The sequence below is a fragment of the Cololabis saira genome, chromosome 14 (assembly GCF_033807715.1).
Source record: "Cololabis saira isolate AMF1-May2022 chromosome 14, fColSai1.1, whole genome shotgun sequence".
In the NCBI taxonomy this organism is placed as follows: domain Eukaryota; kingdom Metazoa; phylum Chordata; class Actinopteri; order Beloniformes; family Belonidae; genus Cololabis; species Cololabis saira.
The window spans coordinates 1,039,864-1,064,246 of record NC_084600.1 but is presented as its reverse complement, the minus strand read 5'-3'; the positions used below and the strand labels follow the sequence as shown (position 1 = coordinate 1,064,246).

Genomic DNA, 24,383 nt, shown 5'->3' with positions numbered 1-24,383 from the left:
TGTAGTTTTGGCTTCTTCTTTTTTTTAATGAGGAAAAATGCAGTTCATGGGGAGAAACAAGTTTAAAGGAACAAGTAAAAAGCAACCAGTACATTTATACATACATTGGTTAATACACATGGAAATACATTTACACATGATTATAATCACATTCATTTCTGAGTACCTGTAAATATATCCCATTTTTCTGCTCTCATGTAGTTTACTGAAAACAGATGAGGGGAAGTAAAAAAAAAAGATCACCATACTGAAATGAAGGACAACTTTAAAGCCGAAGGAAATTCAGTCGTTTGTGTTTCAGTTGCGTCCCACGAAGTAACGAGCATTAATACATTAGTTTGTCCTTTTTATGCAAGATGTGGAGTAAACGATCTGTAGGACAGGAAACAGATGTACAGAATCTAGGACTACCTGTGTGAAAACACTGAGCACACGCTCAGATCGGCGTGCGTGGAGGTTATGACACGGAGGAGATGGGGTTGTGTGGCGAGCCCATCTGCGTCAGCACCTTGTCCAGCCACTGCAGAGGGCCGTGCAGGTGCACTTCTATCCAGCAGGGGGTGCTGGTCACGTCCTGGCGGTGGTATTCTGCCCCCCAGCCCTGAGGAGTGGACACAAATGGCACATTTACACTAGTACCTACCAGAGGTGGTAGTAACGAGTTACATTTACTCCGTTACATTTACTTGAGTAGGTTTTGGGAAATGTTGTACTTTTAGGAGTAGTTTTGAATCCCTATACTTTGTACTTTTACTTGAGTAGATTTGTGGAGAAGAAACTGTTCCTCTTACTCCGCTACATTAGGCTACGTTGAGCTGTTACTTTTCTTTTATCCCTTTTATCCACGTACGCGTCAATCTCATGACATCACTGGTGATTCTTTGGGAAAAATGTTTGTTTTTGCATGTTTTGTCACATTTACACAGACTCAAACACACACAGAGTTTCTATGCGTTCATGTTTGTTCTAGTTCTTCCTGGTTAAAAAAGAAAAGTACAAAGGCTTGAAATTTTGTGCTACTTGTGCTTAATTTATCTTTTTTATTCTGTTATTTTATTTATTTTATTATGTATTAAAGTACTTGAATTTACTTTAAGATTATTTTAATTTAAGCTATTTTTTATTTTTTATTAATTTTAATTTATTTTATTGATTTATTGATTTAATTTGCCTGAAGATGATTATTTTGTACTTTTGTCTGTTTGAATGGTTGTGTTACAAAAATAAATCAGACGTTACTCAACAGTTACTCAGTACTTGAGTAGTTTTTTCACCAAGTGCTTTTTTACTTTTACTCAAGTAATTATTTGGATGACTACTTTTTACTTCTACTTGAGTCATACTATTCTGAAGTAACAGTACTTTTACTTGAGTACAATTTTTGGCTACTCTACCCACCTCTGGTACCTACTCAGCCCGATTTGACTCGATTTGTCTCGACTCGCCTTGCCCTCATTTCTTTTCAATACCCAGATGAGAAGTAGGAGGTTGGAGCGAAGCTGCTGTGACATATTTGATTGTGCGACACAAACGAAGAAGTAAAGGCGCCAAAGACGGAGAACATGGATGAGTTGCATCCCCCCTGAAATAAAAACGGTCCAAATCATCCCCCCTGTAAAACTGCCATCCCCCCTTTCCATCCCTTATGTCATTTCATCAATGAATGTGGTTTTACTGCTATTTCAACATTTAGAGTCATCACCAGAAAAATAACACCAGAAAAATAACTTATTTTCACCTGTTTCAAGTAAATTTTCAATTGAAATAAGTAGGAAAATCTGCCAGTGGGACAAGATTTATCTTCTTATTACAAGCAAAAAAATCTTGTTCCACTGGCAGATTTTGCAGATTTTGAGTTTTTGCAGTGATCTATGTTACTTATCCTGTGAAGGACAGAGTCATATTGATAAGTTCAGAAAAGTGTTTTTTATTGTTGTGTTTTGATGTATTTGATGTAAGCCCAGTGGATATTTAAAGCTTACAGAAGGCTGCATTTAACTGCTGCTATGTCATTCCTGCAGTATTTCTGCAGGTGTTTTGGTCACTGCTATTATTTGTAATATATTATATTATTTGTAATCAGCACAAATTATCTATCCCCATATGATAAAATCCACCATACCCCCTGATTTTTTTTACAACTCGAGTACTGCATACAGCCTCACTGTCAAAGAGCCAACCAGAGGCTGCACTTCCTACGTGGGCTGAGGAGAGCTCACCTACCACCGCCATCCTCACCACCTTCTATAGGGGCAGGATGGAGAGCAGACTGACCAACTACATCTCCATCTGGCATGAAAGCTGTACGGCAGCCGATGGAAAAGCCCTGCGAGAGTGGTGGACGCTGCAGCCAGAGTCCCCGGCACTTCCCTCACATTCATCCAGGACATCGCACACAGTCGTTGTCTATCAAAGGCAAACAAGATCCTGGTGGATCCCACCCATCCTGACCATGGAAGGTTCCCCCTCCTGCCCTCAGGCAGAAGGTTTCTGAGCATCAGCTGCAGAACAGCCAGGTCCATGACAGTTTTTCCCCCACTCCATAAGACTTTTAAATAAAAAGAACCCGTTCCCTGTCTACCCTCGACAATGTACAATCTACAGTCCTGCACCAAGCACTTTGATCTCTGTATATCCTTATGCACTTTTGAGTATGCAGCATTTTAGTTCTTAGCCTAGTGTCCTTATCTTTTATTGTTTAGAGTTTTTAGTGTTTTAATTGTTTTTATTGCTTGCTTTGAGCCAGTGGCAACGAAATTTCGTTCCACTTGTACTTGGAATGACAATAAAGGGAACCTTGATCATTGTTTCCAGACAAAAAGAAAGTCCAGAGTGCTCAGAAGGTTCATCTAAATCATGTGACGAAGGTGCTCTTTGGTGAGGAAAAAGGATGTCAGAAAAAGAAGAAAAATCCAAGGCACTCTTCTTTGAATATAAAAAGTCTTTATTTGAAATGGCTATTTCATGTAGAAGATTAAAAAAGTGGGTTAGAGCCCACGCGTTTCTGCAGAGAGAGACCTTTTATATTTACCAAATGAAAGCCACTATCTATCCAGGTTTAAATGAAGACATTGATTTCAGTCCCTTTTTTGTAACTTTTTTTCATTACAGATAGTGTTCTTTCTTCTCCTATTTCCAGTATTTAATTGTTTAACAATTGGTGGAGCCATTTATTGCTCATTATCTGTTGTTTCTCTTGTTTCCATTTGTCCTCCCACCTACCCAGGTGATTTCAATCATCCCATTTAAAGAGAATCAATGATTGAGGAAGGCTGTGGCCCAAACGCGTGGGCTGTAACCCACTTTTTTAATCTTCTACATGAAATAGCCATTTCAAATAAAGGCTTTTTGTATTTAAAGAAGAGTGCCTTGGATTTTTCTTCTTTTTCTTGAACATTGTTCTTCGAAAAAAATGAACAAGAAGCCGCGAGTCGCTCTTGAAATGATGTCACATCCTGACTCAGTCATCTGATTGGCCAACCGCCCGACCAATCGGTGGCCTGTAGTGTGATGACGTCAGATTCAGCTGACTCAGCACGTTAAACCCCTAGTGGAAAAGCACAAAACCGAGTCGAGGCGAGTCGAGCCGGGCTGAGTAGGTACTAGGGGTGTAACGATACACTAATCTCACGATACAGTACGATACACGATACTGAGGTCACGATAACGATACGATACGATATTATAGCAGTATTTTTTTAACAACCTTGAATGAGGAACATATGACTGGAAAACATTGTCTTTTATTTGAAAGACACAACATACAAAACAATGCTGTGCGTTTGCCCTATTGTTACAGATTGTAATGCTTTATAGCTGTTTAAGTTGTAAAGAGAAAGCCAGGCCAACCATTTTCCACAAACTGAACTAAAAGTAAATGTCAGGTTTGCATTATGATCTTCAGTTTCATACAAGTACAAATATTTAGCCACAAACTGAATAGTTTCTCTCATCTATGATTTGACTTGTTTCTTTTCCAGAAATTAAACAACTAAAATTAAATAAAAGTAAATAAATACATACAATTTTACATCATAAAACAGATTGATTCATGCTCACCTTATAAGTGTAAGAGGAGATTTATTTTTGTTAAGAAGGTTATTTTAGTAATTCAGGGTTCATTATTTTATAAATATATTCTTTATATTCTGATGTAAATCAGGGACTATAATGACACTAGTTTATCTGTAGTGATTAGTCTGTTTTAGATTGGGCGGAGTGATACGCCACAGTACGGCACTAGGTGCTGTGTTGATGTTCTAAAATCCTACGCTGTTGAGGGACATTAAAGTACACTGGAACTCAGCAGACGTTTCCCCGTGTTTATCCTACTCACCACCCCAAAAAGGTTTAATTTAATAAGGTAAGGCTTAACTCTACACCAGCCTTACATAAGTAAAAGTTCAGAGCTCAAAACCCCCAAGAGTCCCGTGGTCGGGACCAAAACGGTACTAGTTTCTTCTGAGCGGAGGAAGATTTTTGTCAGCAGGTCGAGGCGCGGTCGGATGTGTGTTACTAGTCAACACAATAGATTAATATTAATAACCCAATATCGCGATACAGTTTGCCACCTCCACGAAACGTTTCGTGACGTTTTTGTATTGCGAAATTTTGTGGCACGATATATTGTTACACCCCTAGTAGGTACTAGTGGAGAAGCGCCAAAACATTGAGCTGGTGTGAAGGCGTGTAACGCCCCCTCGTATGCAGCAGGAACTGGTACAGCTGACACAGCTGGAAATGAAAATCTGCCCCCAGTGTCTACAACTAAGTTGCGTGCCATGTACCTTAACGAAACTCATGCGGATGGTGCACATCTTGGTGAGCTCGTAGACCACCTCAAAGCCGTGGTTGACGGACTGGGCGAGGAGCTGAGCAAACAGCTGGTTGTTGAAGATCTTCAGGCTGCAGCCGCTGGGGATCTTGCACACGGTGGTCGGGTGGAAGCCGTGCTGGAAATTACAGTTGCGGCTCTGGACGAAGATGCTGCTGTCACTCAGGCATTCTGCATACACCTCCCCGCCCACGTAGTACAGGTGTAAACCTGACATCAGATGGGGAAAACATCAAATACTCCTGTTTAGGCCTGTGTTGAAAAAAAAATGATTTTCCGATTCTAAATAGATTCTCATATTAATTCCTAAAAATTGATTTGTATGTCTAAAGATAGATTTTTTTTCATCATTACATTACAACTTTTGGTATTTTTTTGTTTATGTCCAAAAAAGGAATGTTTTGTTGGACACAAGAATAACTGGTGCCATGTTTTTGCCTTTATATATGTTAAAAGATGTGAAAACATTAAAGTTTTCGGTTATAATTGCATAGAATGTCTATATTTCATTACTTTATATACTGTCTTGGGGTTACATTTGCATAAAATGCTAAAAACCGAAAAAGTTAAATTAAAACGTAATGTGAGAAAAAATAAAACTGATTTCATCCGTCTCTGTTTCCTCCCTGGATCTGTTTGGTAATTCTGCCCCACATGATGTTTCTGAAAGCAGTTCTATCAGCATTCTGGGAGCTGATTGGTCCTTACAGCATCATTAGCTGCCAATACTTGCTGTTGAATCTCAATATAATACTAGTATTAATATGTTGCATAACTACAGTCATATAATTCATGCTCAAAAAACAGTTTTAATAACACTAACCCAAATCAATATCGGAATCGAATCGAACCAGATCGAATCAAATCTTGATAAACGATTCTGAATCTTAAGAATCAAAACCGAATCGATTCTTGACATTTGAATCGATCCCCAGCCCTAGTCCTCTTTAATTGATCAGAAAACCATCTATATGGGTTGTTTCCTGTGGTGCAGATGAAATACTATCACCACATCACTGGCAGCGTCTGGGTTTTTTCTCAAATCTGTTTCTGAAATATTGATTGATTGTCTTACAAAAACAAACCCATGCACTCTCTTCTGCCTCTCACTAACAGCAGATTGGTGACCGTGTGTGTAAAAGCCAGTGAGAGGTTCCGGAGTGTGTGTGGCGCGTCGTACCTTTGCCTATGTGCCTGCGAGTGTGCTCGATGGTGGAGTTGCGGTTGACGTTGGAGAGCAGGCCGAGGCAGAAGCGGTTCTTGTTGTTGGAGGGGTCCGTGAAGCCGTCCACCAGCACGCTGCGGGACGAGGCGTGGAAAGTCTCCCCCACCCGGTTGTTGAGCTCATAGTAAGCTATGGAGCACCAGTACTCGGGCTCTTCGTAACACACGGGCCTTAAATCTAAAGAGAGGGGAGACAAGGAGGTGGGTGTCATCCATAATAACCATAACTAGAACATTTCGGGGTTGTGTGGTTTAGGGTGATTAATAATGGCCAAGAAGTAGTTTAGGGTTGTTAATAAACCATTAAAGGTTGTTGATAAACCTTTGGGCAGGGGTCACCAATCCTGGTCCTCGAGGGCCGGTGTCCTGCATGTTTTAGAGTTTTCTCTGCTTTAACACACCTGATTCTAATTAATCATCGTCATCAGCTTGTCATCCAGGGCTGCACAATTCTGTTGATGACACAGTCACTTGTATCATGGTGCAATGAAGCAGGGAAACATCTAAAACCTGCAGGGACACCGGCCCTCGAGGACCAGGATTGGTGACCCCTGCCTTTGGGGATGGGGCCATTTGGCAGGCATTTTGGCACTTAAAGGCACTTAAAATGTATGTAAATAACAGCTTCATGAAATTTGAATATGTTGTAGTCCACAGCGATGCAAGTTTTGAAACATTTGAATCATGTCCCTACGATAACCTGTTGCCTAGCAACAAGCATCCAAAGTGAAATGGACATTTCTTTTTAATTAAAAGTTTAATATCTCAAAAACTGTAATAATTGGCATAATGAGGTTGATAAGATCTTTTGGTCCGAAGCGAACCGATTCTGGGAACATTTGAACGATGTCTCTACGATAAAGTTCGGCCGAGCAATAAGCGTCTGAATTTTCACCTTTTTTTCCGCTTCTTGGCATCTAGCGATTATGGCTTACAGATAAGATTAAGATTCCCAGAATATTTACATTTTTTGAGATAGGATATGAGTTTTCTTAAGCTGTAAACCATGATAAGCAATATTAAAATAATAAAAGGCTTGCAATATTTCAGTTGATTTGTAATGAATCCAGAATGTATGACATTTTTGTTTTTGTAATTGCATTATAGAAAATCACAATATTCAAATTTTCTGAGACAGTCCTGTAAATGGAAACACACCGAAATGTGTCCCCTGCTTTTAACCCATCACTAGTTAAACTAGGAGCAGTGGGCTGCCATTATTCCGGCAATTAGGGTTAAGAGCCTTGCTCAGGGGCCCAAAGTGGTTTATCTTGGTTGCCATCCTGGGAGCTTCAATAAATTCTAAAGCACAGAATAATCAAACGCCTTCAAATTCAATATCATACAAAGTGAAATGACCTCTGTGTGGAGCAGAAAAGGTGAGTTTAGTGGTTTCTGTGGAGTTGCTTGGCTTCACGTCCTCCGGAGGGGTCGTCTCCATCATGCTGTAGGGAGGTGGAGGAGTCTCCGCTGAGAAAGTGAGAATAGAAGTTAGCCGATGCGGACTCAAGAGTCCCAATCTGTGCAGCCTGCTCTGTGAGAGCTCCCACCGGTGATGTGATACGGACTTCCAGGTTCTGCAGAGCTGTTGGGGGAGTCGGGGTAACTCTGTGATGTGGGGGACTGGGTCAGGGAAGAGGTAGGGGAGGAGGAGAAGGAGGAGCCGGGCAGTGGAGGGAAGGAGTCTGGGTAGGTGGCGTTCTGGGGCATCAGAGGCTCGTTGTGCAGGGACGCATTCCTGAACTTGGCCAGCAGGCTGTGCTGGGGGTTGAACTCGCTGTGGCGCGGGACCAGAACCGGTGGCAGCACTGAAGAGACGAGAGGGGGAAATAAAAACGGTCACATGCTGATCCAAAGTGCTGCTATTAGAGCTAAGGATTTTTTTCCTCAAACATATTTTTTATTGATTTTTCCCACAAAAATAGATGCACATACAAAGACATGGCAGAACTGTGAAATGCTCAGGCATCCAAGCCCCCATTTTAGCCCTCCCACCACCCCACATACAACAACAAGTCAGGTTGCACAAAGGTAAATGCTGTGTAACAGTAGATGGTACATCATTCCTGGAGCAATAAAAAACAAAAACAGGAGCTGGAAGTTAGGGATGGGCGGTATGGACTAAAAAATGTATCACGATAATTTCTGGCATTTATCCCGATAACGATAAAAATGACGATAAAAAAAAATACCAATTCAACTCCACCTTTGTAACTATAAATCTATCTCGCTCTCAGATCCGCCATGTTTGTTACACAAAAACATCATCAACGGGAATTTATCTTTCTTTCTTTCTTTCTTTCTTTCTTTCTTTCTTTCTTTCTTTCTTTCTTTCTTTCTTTCTTTCTTTCTTTCTTTCTTTCTTTCTTTCTTTCTTTCTTTCTTTCTTTCTTTCTTTCTTTCTTGCTCATTTCCTTCCTTCCTTCCTTCCTTCCTTCCTTCCTTCCTTCCTTCCTTCCTTCCTTCCTTCCTTCCTTCCTTCCTTCCTTCCTTCCTTCCTTCCTTCCTTCCTTCCTTCCTTCCTTCTTTTTTCCCTTCTTTCCTCCTGCTCTCTCCTTCCTTCTTCCCTTCCTCTTTTCTCCCTTCCGTTCTCCTTTCCTTGTTTTCTCCCTTCCTTCTCCCCTTTCCTTCCTTCCTTCCTTCTCCCCTTTCCTTCCTTCCTTCCTTCCTTCCTTCCTTCCTTCCTTCCTTCCTTCCTTCCTTCCTTCCTTCCTTCCTTCCTTCCTTCCTTCCTTCCTTCCTTCCTTCCTTCCTTCCTTCCTTCCTTCCTTCCTTCCTTCCTTCCTTCCTTCCTTCCTTCCTTCCTTCACGTATGTTGTGCGTGGATTTAACACAGAACCATAAATCAGCTTAACACAAAAACATCATCATCGCGAGATGACAAATTCTTATCGTGGGGAATTTTTTTGACGGTTTATCGTGAACGGTAAAATATCACCCATTCCTACTGGAAGTCAGGTTTCAGTTCAAGGCGAATAATGAAGTGAGCAGCAGAAAATACACATGAAGGGAAGCAAACTTATCTCCAAACATACACTAAATAATGTATTTAAAGAAGGAAACCATAATAATGTTAATATTAAGGGGATTTAAGTAGGGATGGTGCCATTGGTCTGAAAATTGGTAAAGTGTTCTAAGAAAGGCCCCCACACCTTATGAAATCTGTCTTTCAAGTTATGGATGGAATAGTTTATTTTTTCCAGATTTAGGCAGGACAGAGCTAAGGATTTTGACTTGAGAAAACTCGGGTCAAAAGCTTTATTGGATATACAGTAATCCCTCGCTACAACGCGCTTCACCTTTCACGTCTCACTGCTTCACGGATTTGCATTGTGCATCGTGTTCTGCATTCTGATTGGCTAAACAGTCTCCTCCACTTCCTGTGTCAATAACGTTGGTCGCTTAGCAACAATGCTGAGAACAACCAATGAGCTTCAGCATTTTAACCTGTGTGTATGTATTTTAGCTTAGTTTCTTACATTTTAATCTTAATTCTGATGTAGCCTTCTTATTCGGAAATGTTTTATTGATAATATCTTAATAATTTTTCTTTTAGGTTGACTATTTTACACCAGTCCAGGGACAGCAGATGCAAAATAGCCTTTTTGGCTAATTCTGGCATATTTTACATTTGTTTAAATGTATTATTAATGTGCATTGTCCCTGACATCTAAACCTTTAAATAAATAAATAAAAATAAGCAGCAGCTCAAGAACGAGACCTTTGATGAATCGTTCATTACAGTCTCAAATATAACCAATGGTGGCATGTGGGTTTATAAGAATCTTTTTGCCCAGAAGAAAAAAGAGCAACAACAACGACCCATAACTATGTTCTTCTCTGGAAAAAACACACCTGCAGCGTGGACTTTAGAAGAAAAAGACGCTACAGAGTCAGGATGCAGCAGCTTCAGAAGAGCAGCGAGTCACAATTTGTCCTACTGTACTTTTTTCATAATCATTTTTCATTTTCTCCCGTTCAAATCCAATTACCTGGGTCGTGGTGGGGCTGATCTCCGCAATTTAAAGACTTGTATAATAATTGTAAAAAAAAAAAAAAAAAAAGGTAGCTATTTCTCAGATTTCACTTATCACGGGTTCTTTTTGGAACATAACCCCTGCCAAAAACCAGGGATTACTGTATTTACAACAAACTGAAAGGGAGCGTCTCCCCCAGCGCGTTTACCTGGAGTCTCCACGCGCCGGTAGTGGTACGGGTTGACGCAGATGTCCTTCTGCTTGGAGCCGAAGGGGAACTCGCAGCACTCCAGGGCCTTCAGCTCGTGGTGGGACTGCAGGTCGGGCCAGCGCCACACCCGGCAGTAGATGACGTGAGGAAGACCCTTCCTGTGGGAAACCTGCAGCCTCCCGTCCAGCGACCGCGGGATCGTCACGCATTTACCTGCAGGTGCAAGACCAAGGTCGCCATGATCAATACACATTTACCTCCAGTACTCGAGTTGTAAAAAGAAATCAGGGGGGATGGTGGATTTTATCATATGGGGACAGATAATTTGTGCTGATTACAAATAATATAATATATTACAAATAATAGCACTGACCAAAACACCTGCAGAAATACTGCAGGAATGACATAGCAGCAGTTAAATGCAGCCTTCTGTAAGCTTTAAATATCCACTGGGCTTACATCAAATACATCAAAACACAACAATAAAAACTGTTTTCTGAACTTATCAATATGACTCTGTCCTTCACAGGATAAGTAACATGGATCACTGCAAAAACTCTAAATCTTAACATGAATATTTGTCTTATTTCTAGTTAAAATGTCTCATTTTAGTAAAAAAAAATCTTATTACACTTAAAACAAGACTCATCACTGGAAAAAACAACAATTCACCTGTTTCAAGTGAAAATCTCACTTGAAATAAGTAGAAAAATCTGCCAGTGGAACAAGATTGTTTTGCTTGTAATAAGATAAATCTTGTTCCACTGGCAGATTTTCCTACTTATTTCAAGTGAAAATTTACTTGAAACAGGTGAAAATTGTCAAATAAGTTATTTTTCTGGTGTTATTTTTCTGGTGATGACTCTAAATGTTGAAATAGCAGTAAAACCACATTCATTGATGAAATGACATAAGGGATGGAAAGAGGGGATGGCAGTTTTACAGGGGGGATGATTTGGACCGTATTTATTTCAGGGGGGGATGCCACCCCCCTCATCCCCCCTCAACTCCAGTACTGTTTACATCCACTGTGGTGTGTGTTTAAAGTGCTGTTTGAGCTTTTACTTGTTGTTTCTTCTCTGGTTTTGAAACTTCTTGAGCATGAAAATTGATTTCAACAAGGCAGATACTATCTCCTATCTTTACGTACAGAATGTGCCTGCAAATGATCAACTTTTATCACTCTGTGCCAAATCCTGACCAACATGTAATGTTTTGTGCAGTAGCGGAACATATGAGAGCCGGGCCGGGGGGCGGGGCGTATGACCGGGCCCTTTGCAGCCTGGAGCCTCTCGTCTCATGACGTCTGGGACCTGGATGTCATGAGACGAGAAACCCACTTCATATCATGATATAAGATGACAAAGTCCAACAAACCACAAGAAAAACAAAATTCACACAAATTCAATGCAATTTGTAGTACAGCACCACAGAGCCTCCAGATCTCTGAAATCACCGTCTGACATCCACTTCAACTAATGACAGTAGTGTAATCAAACTGGCACGGCGGCCCATAAATTAACATACAAGTTCAAGTTGTGGAATGATTTTTCCCACCTGGCAAAGATCCTTTCCTCTTTGAAATGTTACAAAAGACGTTTGAAGGAACTTAACTGCTGTTTTGTAACTGTTTTCCCAATGTAAGGTTGTTCATGTATCCATGTTCTCTTTTTTTTTTTGTGTTTCACTCATAGTGACATGTCCCGTCTTATTTGCTCAGGAGTCAATATAAGTTATATAATATCCCATGCACACTCACACATACTTATTTGTTTGTCTTTATTCTTTATTATTTATATATTGCATTATTAGTTTGCCATCACTTTTGTGTAGTTATACTTTTTGTTTTTGTATGTTAATCTTGTGTTCTTTATAACACATGAAATTTTAATATCTTCGGTGGAGGCTTCAAATAAGCCCATTGGGTTTTTTGCCTCTTCCTGCACCTATAGTATGTATATTTGATATTTCCTGTATATTTTTAAAACTGTGCAAAACAATAAACTAAACTAAACTAAACTAAACTAAATTAAATTTGAAGTATTGTGTCCTACTCACCACTACTTGAAGGTACTCAGCGAGCCTTGTGCTCCGCGAACTCGCCCGGGGGCCCGGGGATGAATCTCTGCTAACAACGTCAGGTTCATCTCCCACAGGAGGAGGATCAGGGCCAACAAAATATGCATCTAGCTTGGGCAATTTGCCTTTTTCTTGCTCCCTTTTTTCTTTTTCTTTGTGTTTTATCGCTCCACTTTTGTGTTTCTAACTCCCGCTCATGTTTAGGCTGTAGGATTACTGCTCTGTTGACAAGTGGTCGATGATGACGTTGATAGACGGCTGTTGATGACCAACGATTTTACCCAAAATACATTTGGAGATTCACTTGCAATTTTTGTTTTAATGTTAACTGTGAGTATGAAAATCTCAGAACAACATATTATACAATGCTTTATACCTAACATGAACCAAGTGGTGCCACAAAAAAAAAAATCTCGCAGGGTGGCGGGGCCTGCGGCCTGGGCTCCATTGGGCCCCGGGCCGGGGGACTACCCCCCCCCCAGCCCCCCCTGAAGCCCCGCCCATGGTTTTGTGTTATAATGTTGCATGAGACAATAAATGATTGTGTATGAAGTATTCCTATACTAAAATCACAGGTGTGATGTAAAAATATTCAAGTGCATCATCAGTGGGAAGTTTACTAAAAGCAGTTTTCTATACAAAGAACCCAGAGGAATCTGAGAGGCCGGGACATGAGTACTGGCAGAGGAAAGAAGAAAAATGTCTAATGCACAAATCTGATCTGGGTTTCAGCAGTTTTTCTCCAATCTTAGTTTTTTTGGTGAAATATTGGATTCTATGCATATTTATTAAATGGTTAATGTTACTAGGTGGAAGTATGCAGAAGTATGCCACGCTTTTCCTGGTGAGGTAGAGCTGGGCGCTGTCCGCGTAGCAGTGGAAGTTGCTCAATGAGATGGTTTATTCTAAAAGATTGATATGTTAGATTGTGAAAACGTATTATCCTTTTTGTATCTTGAGAATAACTAAAATAGAGGAAAAAAGGTTGAATATTTCCCAATGAAAGGTGGCCGAGTGGAATAAAAGGAAAATGGAAACTATGAAAATTGCCCATCCATTGGAATTATCTTGGGGCATTTTGTATAGACTAGTCCTGCCACAGCCAGGTGGAGGTATTATTAAAACATTTCTCTTTCTGTGCTGGGGTATTTGAAGTGTTTCAGTGTTTGAATGTTTTAAAGTGACTACTAACTTAGAAACCCAACATATTACAACCTGTCACTTTGTTGGTGGCTTCAGTCCGAAAATGTGTCTTTCAGTGAGCCTTCACATTTGCAGAGCAGTGGCCATGGTTACATGATGTTTTTTAATTCAGAATTAATTATTCAGAATTAAATAATTCAGAATTAAACTATTTTCCTTCGAGTTTACATGGAAATAGTAATTCTGAATTGAGGTTTACATGGAAAACACGTTTGATCGGCTTTATCCAATTCCTCTTAAGGTCTGGGGGTTGGGAAGGTTCTGATTGGATAGGGGGGGGCGGACCGGAAGTTACGTCTTTACGTATTTACGTCTACCGTATGAAAACAAACTTACTCGATTAGCAACGACATGGAAAACCACATTATTAGCATCCTTTTTGGATTTGTTTTGATTCTATTTTTGAAGCAGCAGCACGACAACATCATGTTGATGATTTTCTTTCGGGTGCTGAGGAGGAGGGAGATAGAAGACCAAGCTTTGGCAAATAGCAGAAACTGGTCAGTTCAACGATTGCTCTACCTCACTGCCGCATCCAGCTCAATGCCAGAAAGCAGTGGATGAAAGTGAGAAGCACGGACTGGTGGAACAGAATTGTCCTGACAGAATTTCGCTATTTATCAAATAAATGGTCTCTGCTCTTGACCAGCGTTTACTGCGTGCTGCCATCTTGAAACTTTCGAAAACAAGCCCAGCGCGGAATTTAAGCATCATGGCGACGGACGGGTGAGGGAACGAGCAGCGCAGAAAGACCGGAATTTATTTAAAGAGGAATGAGTGTTTACATGATCACGGAATTATTCTATTCGGAATTAAAATCGGAACAAACCAGCCACTTACTTCGGAATTAAGTTTAATTCGGAATGGACATTTTCATTCGGAATTAGGTGTTTAAATGGTAATTTTTAATCCCTTTAAATCAGATTTAATTTTAATTCTGAATTAAAGAGGAATTAAAATTCCCATGTAAACGCACTGAATGTGACATCACAGATCCAGATGTTTTTTTGTTTGTATTTTAATTATTTTTTATCTTCACTTGATGTAATTTCTTGCTTTTTTTTCTATAACTCTGAAGCCGGTAGCTGCAAAGATGGAAAAACTCATGAAAAAGAGGAGCCCTCCTTGGAAAAGAGGGTGTGTAGTGGGAGTGTCTGACTCCAGCCCTCAAACCTGCTGCTATGAACGAAGCAGGAAAGACGTATTTGAAAAAGAAGCTTCAGTACTGTGTTGCTGTGGTATTTTGAGAAAAGCATGACACAGATTTCATTGAGAAATCTGAAAACTGTGTCAATTTTAGGCCCCGTTTACACATAGCCGGGTATTTACAAAAACGGATATTTCCCCCTCTACGTTTTGAAAAATTCCATCGTTTACACAAGATCGTTTTCAAAATCTCTTCGTTTACACGAATCCGCATAAAAACGCTGTTAACGTCATGCCAGCCAATCAGAATCCTGGAAAAAAGATCAACAAATGACACGTGTAAATTCCAGTTAAGGCTGATTTATGGTTCCGCGTTACACCAACGCAGAGCCTACGGCGTAGGGTACGCGGCGACGCACACCGTACGGCGCGCATCGCTGCGTACCTTACGCCGTAGGCTCTGCGTCGATTTAACGCGGGACCATAATTCAGGCTTTATTTCCAAGACGGAACGAGAGTCTTTCGTTGGAGTGGAGTTACTTTTAAGTGTGACTTTAAAATATAAAACAGGTAAAATACAAGAAAATATTGACGGTGGCCAAACTAATTGTAAACAGTCGCACACATGACGCTGATGACGTTTCTGTTGCATAATGTGACGTTCTGAAGCCTAAATCTCCGTTTTCCTCTGTTTAGACGCAAACGTGAAAACGGAGTTTTTGAAAATCTCCACTTTGGCCGGAGTTTTCAGAAATGATCGTTTTTGGTGACTTTGAGCTCCGTTTTCGTGTAAACGAACGGCCAAAACGCATGAAAACGCCTCAGTTTCTTGCTCCGTGTAAACGGGGCCTAAAAGAAAAAAAAAAGGTCGTACTTCTACAAGTTGAACTTGTCTGTGTGAACCTGTGATACTCACTGGGCTGGCCGGGACAGCTGAGCGCTCTCTCCAGCTCCTCCATCGCACCCTTCTTCTTCTTTAGCTTCTTCACTAGAGAATCTACAGCCTTTTCTGCCCATTTCTCCTCCTCATCCCCTTGTTTCCAGCCAAGCAGCCGCTTCACCGCCGGGCTGGTGAAGGAGAACAGGGACGTAATGGAGGTAGAGGAGTTCATTTTGGAGATGTATAAACGGGTGGCAAAATGAGCCGATAGGTCCGGTTAATGGGATAAGAGCTCCCTCGAGGACAGGAAAGAAGAGGCAAATAATGAGTAGCCAGGATAGAAGGGGAAGAAAAGAGGTAAAGATAAAAGAGGTAGCGTGGTGAGTCTGTGTAAACAGTTTTTTTTTTTTCTTGTATTTGGCTGTTAACTTCCGAGCAGCCTTGGTGGAGGAGCTGGACTCCGGCCAGCACAGTGCAAACTGAAAATCCCCTCTCTGTGTTGGCACAAAGGGGATTTGGTGGCTCTGGATTCAGAGTATCCTGCAGGGAAGGTTATTCCTCACATAGCCAGAGATCCAGGTCAAGTTTCAATCACCTGGAGAGACATGAGACACTGTATTAACTGACAGCTCAGCCCAAACAGACGCAGAGTTGGAGGTTAAAGTAAAGCTAAAGAGGTCTTGTGCTTTGTCACTGAGGTGTAAGTTGTCTGAAGAGATAAGTCCAGCCAGAGGGATCAACGCAGAAACCCAAATCTTCTCATATTTAATGAACTTTGCATTAGAGGTGGGTTTCAACGACGACTTAACCGTCTCAGAAAGAGCAGGACAGTACGGCCAGGCTTGTTCCTAGAATCACCAATAATGAGGAATGTCCTTTCTGGCCTCTGTTTCTATGATCATGCCACTGACGCCCAGGAGCCATACTGTCTGGCCAGAACACATCACAGGACAGGAGGGGGAGCGGGAGCCAGGGAGGGAGACCGGCAGAGTGTTCTCCTTGTGTTTCTGTCTTTCTACTGAGTCTGGAGAGCATTGTCAATTACACACATGCCTGCGACGAGGTAGAGAACTACAAAAAAGTCTGCAATATATACCACTATTTGCTCCGGTAGAAGCATCTTACTGATGAATCCTGCACACTTTTTATTTTCTCTTCCAATATTCAATTTGGAATTCTCTGAGATGTAATTAAGTCACTTTTGTACAGACTCATATCCGGCACTTTGAAAACCTCATATTGTACATTTCTGTTTATACATTTTCTCTCTTATATATTTGCTTTATATTTTATATTTGTATTGTATTGCACCAATCACCACAACAAATTCCTGGTGTGTGTTTAACAAACTTGGCAATAAACCCTTTTCTGATTCTGATTCTGATTCTACAAAGTTATTTACTTTGGAAGGTTTCACGCTTGAGCTTTTTGGTAGAAAAATGCATATGTTTACATATCATAACTCCATATTCCAACTCACTTTGCTTATTTTGCATTTCTCCACATGCCTCTTTCTTTGTTTAGGTGCAGGAGATGCAGTTTTTTTTTTACTTTCTATCAAGACAAAGACTTTGTAACTAAGTCAGCTTGTAAGTACTACAAACCACAACTTTTGGCACATTTTAGGATTCTGAAATATACAATAAATCTACATAAGAGGCTACTCTTAAATTGTGAAACTCTGGGTTAAAATGGATCTAAAATGACCACAGGTAATGAGTACTGTGCATGCATACCTACATTATGCTCTGTGCTGGTTGGCAGCAGTGTGAGCAGCACTGGTCTGCAGCAGCAGACACGCAGACAGCTGGGCTTTTACAATGACAGCAGAAGCGCACCAGCTCAGTGCGGGATCAGTGCGTCCGCGCTGCCTTTTCTGCAGCTTTATGGAGCCTGGCGTCGCTGTGTCTGCGGCCGCAGATAGGCTAATTACCTAATGCTTTATCACCACTACACCCCTTCCCAAAAAAGTAAACACTCCGGCTTCCCTTTACTATCACTAGCATTGTAGAAAACCCCGGGTTCATCCTAAACATGTACACCCTGAAGCAGAAACGCGCACCAGAGGGCTCATGTTTCAACAAACATGCAATTATTTACAGGTAGCCTACTAGTAAGATCACATTTAAACATTTACTGGTATATACTCATTTATAATTATAAGACAATTAATTGCACTATGTCACTGACAAGAATAAAGAGAATTAATTGTATATGATCCACAAAAAGTTTCACTAGTTACTGTAGTTACTGTACTTCCTTGCGTTGCAAAAGCTTTACGCAACTCTTTAAAACAACAACAGAGTTCCAAAAGGAATACTTATCCATAACAGTTTAAACCCTGTAAAATAACATGAACATTTGTGCAAAGTAGTATCTGGTTTATTTATTTCCTCACCTCGGTTGTGATGACAAGTGCACGGCGGAGCAGCGTGGAGGATTCCCCGTCACTAGTGGGTCAGCAGGCGCACTGGCTGGAGGTGTGTGTGTGTGTGTGTGTGTGTGTGTGTGTGTGTGTGTGTGTGTGTGTGTGTGTGTGTGTGTGTGTGTGTGTGTGTGTGTGTGTGTGTGTGTGTGTGTGTGTGTGTGTGTGTGTGTGTGTTCACGCTGATGTGTGAAGACAGCGTCGCTGAAATGAAGCATCCAACCGGTTTTTCAAAATAAAAGCCTCCCTTCACCCATGTATAGAGGGAATGCGCATGACGTCACAGATGCAACTTCACAGCGGGTTACGCCCACTGAGTGGCAGAAAGGGCCAACCCCAATACACCCCCTACTTTCTACCACTACCCCTAAAAAAGAAGCCACACATTTTTAGGGCCCTTGTAATCTTCCCAGGGCCCTGTCCCAATACACCCACTAGTACTACTACTTTTCAGCACTACCCCTAAATGTTGCATGCTACATCACTGCGTGGTTTACGTTCGGGTACGTAAGCGACTGCGTAGTTACGTTTGCACATACCTCACACCATATCAAGAAGCCGACAGTTAAAGGAGCCGTCTGTAAGAAATGTCCAAAACTGGTACTGCAGTCACTTTCAAAATATTGTTGAGCGGCGTGTACCCTCCCCCTCCTCCCCCCGACCAGAGGTTGCCAGGTAGGCTGCAGAATGCAGCAGGAACGTAGGCTGCCATGGCTGCGATAATTAGAGCCGAGCTGGCAACCCGGATGCCGAAACAATACTGACTTGGTGATTGGGAGATAGGTGGAGGGTGGAGCTTCAGAAACAATACTGACTTGGTGATTGGGAGATAGGTGGAGGGTGGAGCTTCAGAAACAATACTGACTTGGTGATTGGGAGATAGGTGGAGGGTGGAGCTTCAGAAACAATACTGACTTGGTGATTGGGAGATAGGTGGAGGGTGGAGCTTCAGAAACAATACTGACTTGGTGATTGGGAGATAGGTGGAGGGTGGAGCTTCAGAAACAATACTGACTTGGTGATTGGGAGATAGGTGGAGGGTGGAGCTTCAGGCCAAAACAAAAAATGACAACATAAACATCAGTTGAGGGCTGCAACTCTTCTTTTTAAACTGGAATATCCTGGCTTGAGTGCTGTTGTCAGTGACATAAGTATTTGAAATGAACATGATTTTTAAATGTCTGTTGACATATCGGGGTCATTTTATGATTCATTTTATTATTGCTCTTACATACAGCTCCTTTAAAAGCTGTTTTAATTTCAGCTGTAGCGCTGTTAATATGCCACTTTATTAAGTTTTAATATTTTTTCAGGCGTAAAAGTAACCGTTAAGATCCCCAACCTGGGCTCAGTTTATCCAAATAACGCCTGTTAAGAAATTTGATCCGATGTTTTCGGCATTGATAAGAGCCGCCGGCTTGGAGCAGCAGCAGCAGCAGATCACGTACAGACGTGATCGCCAGGTCAACCTGCGCCGTCGTCCCGGGGGAGAAACCTGCAGCTCTGTGGAGAATTACCACTGGCTGAAATAAATCATTTAGGAAGATAAATGTTGGTTTAATAGATGAAATCTAACATTTGCACTTACGCCTGTTAAGAAATTTGTTCCGACTAGGGTGCATCTGAAGGCTCAGTCCCAATACTCCCACTTCCCCTACTTTTCAGCCCTACCCCTAAATTTTGCGCGTTCCCGTGAGGGTAGTGGTGTCCCAATTCCTCTTTTCACCTAGGGGTAGTGGGGAATACGAGGGTAGTGGATATGAATCTGGCCCTTCACAGCTAGGGATTTCGGATGCACCCTAGTTGACCGAGGGCTGGAAAAATTTCCCAGAATGCTTTTCGTCTTCATTTGCGGACTGAATAAAAAAAAAACATGGCGGACATTTTTTAGTTATTTTTTAGTGAATAAAATCAATATTTTGAGTTAGTTTCTGCATAAAAATCCGTTTTGATTACATTTCTAGCGAGAAATATATATTTTAGTTTCATAATATTCACTCAGTGAATGTACATAATCACTCATTGCCCGTTGTTGCGAAGTCTTTTTCAAACCTCGCCAGAATAAAGGCTGATTTATGGTTCCGCGTTACACCAACGCAGAGCCTACGCCGTAGGTTACGTGGCGACGCGCGCCGTACCCTGCGCCGTACCCTGCGCTGTACCCTGCGCCGTACCCTGCGCCGTAGGCGCTGCGTCGATTTAACGCGGAACCATAAATCAGCTCCGGAGCCGGCAGGCAAAAATCCCGAAATTTTCGGAGCAAATTTCTTAACAGGCGTAGCTACAACTGTTAGATTTCATCTATTAAACCAACATTTATCTTCCTAAATGATTTATTTCAGCCAGCGGTAATTCTCCACAGAGCTGCAGGTTTCTCCCCCGGGACGACGTAGCAGCTTGATCACGTCTGTATGTGAGCTGCTGTAGCTCCGGGCCTCTTCTCCGAAAACATCGGGCCAAATTTCTTAACAGGCGTTATTTGGATAAACTGAGCCCAGGTTTGGGATCTTAACGGTTAATTAAAACTTAATAAAGTGGCATATTAACAGCGCTTCAGCTGAAATTAAAACAGCTTTTGGCTCTCAGCTTCCTGATTTTAGGGGTGGTGCTGAAAGTAGGAGTAGGGGGAGTATTGGGACAGGACCCTGGGAAGATTTCAAGTGCCCTAAAATCTGTGGCTTCTTCTTGTAGGGGTAGTGGTAGAAAGTAGGGGGTGTATTGGGATTGGCCCGAAATCCCTAGCTGTGAAGGGCCAGATTGATAACCACTCGCCCTCGATATCCCCACTACACCTAGGTGAAAAGAGGAATTGGGACACCACTACCCTAACGGGAATGCGCACATTTTAGGGGTAGGGCTGAAAAGTAGGAGTAGTGGGAGTATTGGGACAGGGCCAAAGACTGAGTGGCAGAAAGACTGAGGCCCAATCCCAATTCGCCTTCACTCGCCCTTCTTTTCTACACTTGCCCTTCTTTTCTTTCTACCCCCTAAAAAAGAAGGGGGAGATTTTAGGGCACTTGAGATCTAGGGCACTTGGCCCAGGTGCCTGTCCCATTTCTCCTACTCCCCCTTGTTTTCATCCCTAACCTGATCAGGAAGCAGAGAGCTAAAAGCTGTTTTAATTTCAGCTGTAGCGCTGTTAATATGGCACTTTATTAAGTTTTAATATTTTTTCAGGAGTAAAAATAACCCTTAAGATCCCCAACCTGGGCTCAGTTTATCCAAATAACGCCTGCTAAGAAATTTGACTCAACGTTTTCGGAGATGAGAAGAGCCACCGGCCCCGGGGAGCAGCAGCAGCTCACGGCCGGGTCAACCTAAACCGTCGTTCCGGGAGAGAAACCTGCAGCTCTGTTGAGAATTACGCTGGCTGAAATAAATCATTTAGGAAGCTGTTGGTTTAATAGATGAAATCTAACAGTTGTAGCTACGCCTGTTAAGAAATTTGCTCCAATATTATGAAAGTAAAATATACATTTGTGGCTAGAAATGTAATAAAAATGCATTTTTATGCAGAAACTAACTCAAAATATTGATTTATTCACTAAGAAATGTCCGCCATGTTTTGTTTTTTGATTCAGTCCGCAAATGACGACGAAAAGCATTCTGGGAAATTTTCATAGCCCCTCGCTCGCGAAGTCAGCATGTGAAATCACTCGATCCGTAGGGGCTATTCTCAGCCCCTAGCCCTCGTTATGCCCACTCCCCCTAGGTGAAAAGAGGAATTGGGACACCACTACCCTCACGGGAACGCGCAAAATTTAGGGGTAGTGAAGAAAACGAGGGCGAGGGGGTCAATTGGGACGCAGCCTGAGTGGCAGTGTAAACTTTCAGTTTGAGCAACTGGAAAACATCTAAAATGGGAAACAGCTGTTGGGCAATCGACTGTACTCATAGATTTAGCAAGAAATCGGAGTTATTATTTTACAGACTGCCAAAAAATAAGCTTAAGAGAGACAAATGGATCGCTGCAATTCACAGAAACAACTAGATTCCAGGACAGAAACGTGGATTTGTGGTTCCCATTTTGTATCAGGTAATGTTGGATTTTTGGGTAGCTAACGTTAAACGGTCAAATCATAAAGTTCGGTGTCCTCTTCACTTTAATTTCTACAACAAATCCTGCCTTGAAGTCGGACCAAGCGTCAAGACTTTTGTAAGCCTTCAAGCTTTGCTTCGTGTATTTCCCCAGCGTAGAAATTAAATACCTATAAATATCAGGAAACTGGATTTGTGGTCAAATATTAATGTCCATGGACCACTGGTTCTTGGGGTAACTGTACCAAATATTAATGTCCATGGACCACTGGTTCTTGGTAACTGTACCAAATATTAATGTCCATGGACCACTGGTTCTTGGTAACTGTACCAAATATTAATGTCCATGGACCACTGGTTCTTGGTAACTGTACCAAATATTAATGTCCATGGACCACTGGTTCTTGGGGTAACTGTACGGGTCACTGTCAAGTCCAACTGCCTTTAGTTTAAGCCGATAATCAGCTGTTATCCCGTCTTCTCCACTAGTTGCAGCCATTTTTGCCACTCAGTGTGAGTAAGGGGGCTGGTCCAGTGGGGAAGTGACGTCAATGCATACCCTATATTGCATCGATTCATAAATAATTTCAACACTTAACAAATTTTTTCCAGTCCATTGTGGCTTTTTTTCGTGCTATTTTTGCTCTGCAATGGTTGACAGTGTATAGGATCATCTTCTGCCTATTGATTTGGCATAGTTTTTATCTCGTAACATAATTCATCCATAGACTATATTTAGAATCCTTCCTACTTATCTGGCCCTGGGACTACGGAAGAGTATTAGGGCCGGGCAGGAGAAAAATAAAAATAACATTTTAGAGGAGGAAGATTTTTTTTTCATTATGCACTTCGAGAAAAAAGTTGAAATGTCGAGAAAAAAGTTGAAATGTCAAAAATAATGTTGAAGTACAATTTCGACTTTTTCGACAATTTCAAGGTGACATTTCGACTTTATTCAAGAAATTGTATGTCAACTTTATTCTCAAAATTTCTACTTTATTCACGAAATTGTATTTCAACATTAATCTCGACATTTCGTAGAGGAGAAAAAATATTTGAGGGGAAGATTTGTTTTTATTGTGCACTTCGAGAAAAAAGTTGAAATGTCAAGATTAATGTTGAAATACAATTTCGAGAAAAAAGTCGAAATGTTGAGAAAAAAAGTCGAAATGTCGAGAATAATGTTGAAATACAATTTCAAGAATGTGAATAAAGTCGAAATTTCGCCTTTTTTCTCAACATTTCAACTTTATTCACAAAATTTCGAATTTTTTCTCAACATTTCGACTTTTTTCTCGAAATTGTATTTCAACATTAATCTTGACATTTCAACTTTTTTCTCAAAGTGCATAATGAAAAACAAAAATCTTCCTCCTCTAAAAATATGATTTTTATTTTTCTCCTGCCTGGCCCTAATACTCTTCCGTAGTTGTCACGCATCGTCTGTCTGGTAATATTTAAAATTTGTGCTGTTGATGCACAAAATAATAATAATATATACATTTTTTTTAAAGAAGCTCTTCCGCTTTTATTGTGGAGGTCCGGCCAGCGCGGGTTCCGGTGCCGGGCTGCCGCGGGTTTGTCTCTTGTCTCGGCTCCTGCAGCCGCAGCACAGCGCCACACAGCCGCGCTCCGCGCAGCCGCCGGCGTCAGCCTGGCTGGAACCTCAGCGCCTCGGTGCCAGATCCCTCCGCCTTCCTCCTGCTGGAACTTTCCCAGGATCTCCGACGCGGCGCTCACGCTCGCGACGGCCACCTGAAGCCTGATTTATGGTTCTGCGTTCAATTGACGCAGACCTTACGCTGTAGGCTCTGCGTCGGTGTAACGCGGTACCAAAAATCAGCCTTGAGCCGTTCATCACACGGGGAGCCTGGAACCAAACAATCCCACCTGTTCTCCTTTCTCTGTCTATTTGAGAAACTTTCCGGGCAATGTGTGCTACTTTTCAGAGGTGCAAACACCTGAGCTTTTATTACAAAAATAATAATTGCAATATCGTTTTTATATAATAACACACATATTAAACAATGTTCCTGTGGTAACGCCTGCACACTCCCCTCCCCTCTCACACAAACACACCCTGCACCTGTATGGCAAAGCAAAGGTGAACGTTATTCTGACTGATTTACTTTTCAGTTTCCATACACGCATGGTTGGACATCTTCCGTAAGATATTTATTTCTCCGGAAGCAGAGTAATGTATTAAGTAAGTATTGTCTAAGCACGCAGTCTCGTAATTGCGGATGGATACGAGCCTTTATTGGGAGTGCTGTGACGGGTCCAGTTAATGACGCAAGCCCGGCTGGCGACAGCGAGTCTACAAGTTTGACATTTTCACAGTTTACAACAACTGCTGCGGGATGTAA

General features: G+C 41.6%; 1 protein-coding gene across 3 annotated transcripts; it reads right to left on the bottom strand.

Annotated features, from left to right (window-relative positions):
• Nucleotides 1-6: 6 nt before the first annotated feature.
• LOC133459441 (mothers against decapentaplegic homolog 9-like) lies at nt 7-18,115 on the bottom strand. 3 transcript variants are annotated; one of them, XM_061739363.1, is made up of 8 exons: nt 17,953-18,109; nt 15,591-16,149; nt 10,244-10,459; nt 7,609-7,866; nt 7,418-7,528; nt 6,015-6,236; nt 4,788-5,044; nt 7-601 (listed from the first exon to the last, which is right to left on the bottom strand). In XM_061739363.1, the coding sequence occupies exons 2-8, from the start codon at nt 15,784-15,786 to the stop codon at nt 458-460; spliced, it is 1,404 nt and encodes a 467-aa protein (XP_061595347.1). In that variant the 5' UTR covers nt 15,787-16,149; nt 17,953-18,109; the 3' UTR covers nt 7-457. The 3 variants fall into 3 exon arrangements, with proteins under 3 accessions (XP_061595347.1, XP_061595348.1, XP_061595349.1); XM_061739364.1 differs by lacking the exon at nt 17,953-18,109 and adding an exon at nt 17,291-17,401; XM_061739365.1 differs by lacking the exon at nt 6,015-6,236 and having other exon boundaries at nt 17,953-18,115.
• Nucleotides 18,116-24,383: the final 6,268 nt, after the last annotated feature.

Coding starts and splice junctions, on each gene's coding strand:
- LOC133459441 (XM_061739363.1), bottom strand. CDS start 15,786: ATGAACTCCTCTACCTCCATTACGTCCCTGTTCTCCTTCACCAGCCCG. Junction 6,237..7,417: donor CTTTTCTGCTCCACACAGAG/GTCATTTCACTT, acceptor CCCTCTCTTTAG/ATTTAAGGCCCGTGTGTTAC. Junction 5,045..6,014: donor TCGCAGGCACATAGGCAAAG/GTACGACGCGCC, acceptor ATCTGATGTCAG/GTTTACACCTGTACTACGTG.